This window comes from Palaemon carinicauda, chromosome 26 (genome assembly GCF_036898095.1).
Source record: "Palaemon carinicauda isolate YSFRI2023 chromosome 26, ASM3689809v2, whole genome shotgun sequence".
NCBI lineage: Eukaryota > Metazoa > Arthropoda > Malacostraca > Decapoda > Palaemonidae > Palaemon > Palaemon carinicauda.
This window is the reverse complement of record NC_090750.1, coordinates 37,324,888-37,329,887: the sequence shown is the minus strand read 5'-3', so window position 1 is coordinate 37,329,887 and position 5,000 is coordinate 37,324,888. Positions and strand designations below refer to the sequence as shown.

Below are 5,000 nucleotides of genomic sequence, written 5' to 3'. Positions count from 1 at the left end.
ATATATATATATATATATATATATATATATATATATATATATATATATGAGAATTTCTAGTTTTGTGTAAAAGTGTGTCTGTGGCAAGGATGTGTTATGCAGAAAGTGTTATTAAGGAGAAGAGCACAGGACTGTCCAAGTTAGTACTGCACTTGATCGTAAAAGAAAGTGTTAGGAAGATAGAGATGAATGGTGCAGTGTTTGTAGATGGACTTAACATGTTGATGATGAACCTGCTGTGCATGTGTATGAAGTGACTGGTGCAGTCATTCATTTTTGCAGTAAATAATTTAACCCTTGAAGTGTAAATGTAGCAGTAACTGAAGTGTTGTTATCTCTGCAACCGAGCTCCTTGTTGTGATATTGCTAGCCTCTGAGTCACTAGCTGATGCTGGTCTGCACTTAAAGTTTGTTGGAGTGATAGTTCATGAACGATCTAGGCCCCAGTCATTGTCAGCTCAACCAAGGTGACCATTGCAATAAATCCTCAATCTTCTGAATTACTTCTGTTATTTATTTATTCGTTATAAAGGGTTATGGAAAGACGAGTGCTTGACAAGAGATGTATACTCTAGCTCACTCTGATTTGAAATTCAACGGCCCAAACGCCGTGGGATGACGTAATGAAGACTTCACAAAAATAACAGAAAATGGAGTTAATTATGATTTAGGCTATACTAAACTAATATACAATAACCACACGCCCATTCCTATCTCAGTGAGATACAGGTACCCTGTTGCAATGTTAACTATCGGATCTGATAGTTTGAAATGGAACTGCATTGCGGTATTTATTTACAATGCCTCTATAATTCGCACGTGTTTGTGTAACTTATGCATAGCGTTTTCTTCTTTTATATTTAACCCACGTACGTCAATTTAATTGAAATTAACTCCCTATGAAAGCCTATAGCAACAATTTGTGTAATGTATTGAATATATCCAAAATAGGCTTTACAGTTAGTTTTGAATATGGTGTCATTCATAATTTCATATTTTTCTCCACATGACTATGGTAATCTACTTAGCATATTGGTGGAGTCACGTTTGTTTGCATAAACATAATATGATGTAAATATCTGAAGATGTCGTTTACTGACGATATTGATTGTAAATTATATCCAATATAGTAGTACTGTACATGCGAGAGAGAGAGAGAGAGAGAGAGAGAGAGAGAGAGAGAGAGAGAGAGAGAGAGAGAGAGAGAGAGACTCATCTTTAAAAACTTACTCATCGCCGTAGTAGATAGATTCCGTCCTTATTTCGAGTCGATCCAAGACACACTGGCCATTTCCCATCCGGGGAAACAATTCGAAGTACTCAACGGTGATGGCTGGCCGGTTGCATTCATCGTCCGATTGAATCCACCACACACAAGCGGAATCTGAGGAAAATCATAAGAAGTAAGTTCTAAAGTCAATGGCCTTTATATTATGAATTCCAAATGAAGTAACATGGGAGTCCCTTAATGAAAGTTGTATGTATATATATATATATATATATATATATATATATATATATATATATATATATATATATATATTTATATCATACTATGGTCCCGTGTCTGGGAATCAAACATATAATATATATGTTACAGCTGGCTAGCTATACAACCTCTCAAGTTCCAAATTCACCTGTTTGTTTTCACATTAAATCTTTTACACTTGAAAATATTAATACACAAAGTCTGACACAGTTGAATAACTCCCAGACAGCAATTCATGAAAACGCTGAATATCCAAAGATCTCTTACGTACACTCAAAACAATACACGGTAATTATTCTTAAGAATTATTCAAACAACTCTTACTTCGATTTTTTACAGGATACGAGCGAATACTAATTTAAACACTGGTGACTGGAATAACATACTCTTTTAAAAAATAAATGTATTCTATATATATTGCAACACTTTGAAAAGAATTTACAAAATCACTCAAAATATTAAGTCTGAAAAAACTTAGAATAAGACAAAAAGGTTACGATCTGAAAATTATATAATCACTCGACTTGAAATATTAAATCTGAATAAACCTTAGACTAAGACAAAAAAAAAATAACACTTATGAAATTTATATAATTACTTGTTTCACTTGAAATTAAATATTAAAAGAATATTTAAGTTTGATACTTAATGAAAATAGATAAACAGATTACGATACCAATACCTTTTACCTTACTATAGGGCCGTTTACAAAAACTCTAAGAGAATTTTCATAAATACTCACTATGTTTACAAAAACCCGTCACACCAAATCTTTGATATTTCACTGAACACTTTTAAAACAATACACAGAGAGGTGTGTGAGAGAGAGAGAGGGGGAGATGGCTATGACTTAAGGCTGGGATTCTCTATCTGATCTAAGCATCCATGGGGTTGCCTTTATATGAAACTTAGCTACTTCCAGAATGATTCCAAGAGATCTGGAAGCGTGGGGGTTGGATTAACAGCAATACCAGAGTTATCAACTACAGTAGATAAAAATGTCAAGAGACGAACTGGTGTTTCAAGCAACTCTCTCTCTCCGCTAGCTTCGCCTACCTACCATTCTCGGAAATAGAAAAAAAGATAACATCTAACGCTAGGATTTTCGGGAATCTTCCAAAGCACATGGCACAATATAGAAATTCCGTATTTTTTCATAAACATGACGCAATACCTCATAAAGATGTAAAAGAACATAACATAAGCCTTGTTCATATCTAGCACGAATCACATAACACTCTCAAACAGTTTATGTAAGACTTCGTAACAAAATCCATGAAATAAAAAGTTAATTCTTAAAAATAACGTAAATTTACATATACTGACTAGAATGAAGAATACAATGAAATTAACGATGAAAGTCTTACGTAATTTACTTAATAAACTTATACCTACACGAGAGGAATCATCTTAAAAGCTGGTTATTCACCTCTGCAATGCACATATGAAAACATAAATATATCATGAATAAACTACTGTATTTACTCAACACTAGATCAGCTTCGTAAGAATATATATCTATCTATCTATCTATCTATCTATATATATATATATATAGAGTATATACTGTACATATAGTGTCGTTATAAAAAACCTTGCTGCCCATAGTTTTGGAAGTCAATCTCCCATATGAGTGATAAATCTGTGCGATGCACTGCTTGGTCACATTTGCTAGGCTCGTGATTAGCTTCTATTCTAACACCCATCTAAAGTATATACAGATGGGCTATAGCATCTGATATATATATATATATATATATATATATATATATATATATATATATATATACATACATATATATGTACACATATATATAATATATATATATATATATATATATATATATATATATATATATATTTATATATATATATATATATATATATATATATATATATATATATATATATATCATCATCATCATTATTGGCCCTTACTAGTCTACTGCAGAAAAAAGGTCTCAGACATGTCCTTCCACTTGCATCTGATTATGGTCTTTCTTTTCCAGCCCACAGCTGCAAACGTTCTAGTTCGTTAATCCATCGTCTTCTCTAACTTCCCCTGCTTCTTTTGCAATCTCTAGGGACCCATTATGTTCTTAATGCCCATCTATTATCTGCCATTCTCATAATATGTCCTGCTCGTGTCCATTTCTTTTTCTTACATGTTGTTAGAATATCCTCTCCTTTAGTTTGTTGTCGTATCCATACTGGTATTTCTCTTTTTCCTTTTACTTTTCCTAATCTCATTATTTTACTAAAATCTCTCCATCCTATGCTTATCTTTCTTTTAATTTTGGTGTCGTGTCCTGGGGAAAACTTACTGTCTGTTTTAGTACGTATATTCATTAACAATCCCTAGGGGTTCGTCTATAACCCTTATTTGTTGTCTCTTTGCATTTTCATTCAATATTATTTACTCTTATTCATTTTCAGTCCTACATTTCTGCTTTCTCTATTCAAATCTTGTATCATATATTACAATTCCTCACAGGTTTCTTTAAAAACAACCAATATATATATATATATATATATATATATATATATACATATATATATATATAATATATATATATATGTGTGTGTGTGCGTGCGTGCGTGCGTTTGTATATACTGTATATACATATGCATATATATATATATATATATATATATATATATATATATATATATATATACACACACACACACACATATATATATATATATATATATATATATATATATATATATATATATATATATATATATATATAGTGTCTGCGTGTACACAACATATTTCTACCTCAAGAATAGTTGTTTTTTACTAGTGATGGTAATGCCACCGGACCAATGCAGGCTCTATGGGCCCAATTCATAAATCCTTCTAGTTGTCAGTAATTACTTCGGAATGTGTGTGTCACATTGATACATTCTTCGATGTAACCTAGCAGCTCGTAAGAGAAGTTAACATTCAGGGGCCAACTCAGGATACCGGACGGACAATGACGATGAGATGGATCAAACAGCAACCGGACAGTCCTCCACAAACTCTTTTCCCGGATATACCTTTTCCCTCCTGGATCGGGAGGCGAGTTTTTGTTTCGGAATGAGGTTTTATCGCAGCACTATTAACTGCTGACGAGACACTTTATATACTGCAAAGGTAGAAGGCGTGCCAAGGCATCAGCTACTCTTTAAGAATATACCACTAGTGAGTTATTGGGTCCTTTGACTGGCCAGATAATGCTGCATTGGATCCCTCTGGTTACGGCTTATTTTTCCTTAGCCTATGTATAAACGGCTAGCCTATTCTTTCTACATTCTCCTCTGTCCTCATACACCTGACAACACTAAGATAACCAAAAATTTTTCTTTACTCAAGGGGTTAACTACTGCACTGTTATTGCTCAGAGCATACTTTCCACTTGGTAGAGGTAGAAGAGATCTTAGTTATGGTAAGCAGCTCTTCCAGAAGGACTGTCCAAAATCAAACCATTGTTCTCTAGTCTTGAGTAATGCCATAGCCTCT

At 33.1% G+C, this 5,000-nt stretch overlaps 1 protein-coding gene across 1 annotated transcript in view; it reads right to left on the bottom strand.

Annotated features, from left to right (window-relative positions):
* Nucleotides 1-5,000, bottom strand: part of LOC137620144 (protein SpAN-like) — a 40,086-nt gene that overhangs the window by 9,611 nt on the left and 25,475 nt on the right. The window contains exon 10 of the mRNA XM_068350404.1: nucleotides 1,231-1,384. Within this exon, the coding sequence (XP_068206505.1) occupies nucleotides 1,231-1,384 (154 nt within the window). The remainder of the gene's footprint in view (nucleotides 1-1,230; nucleotides 1,385-5,000) is intronic.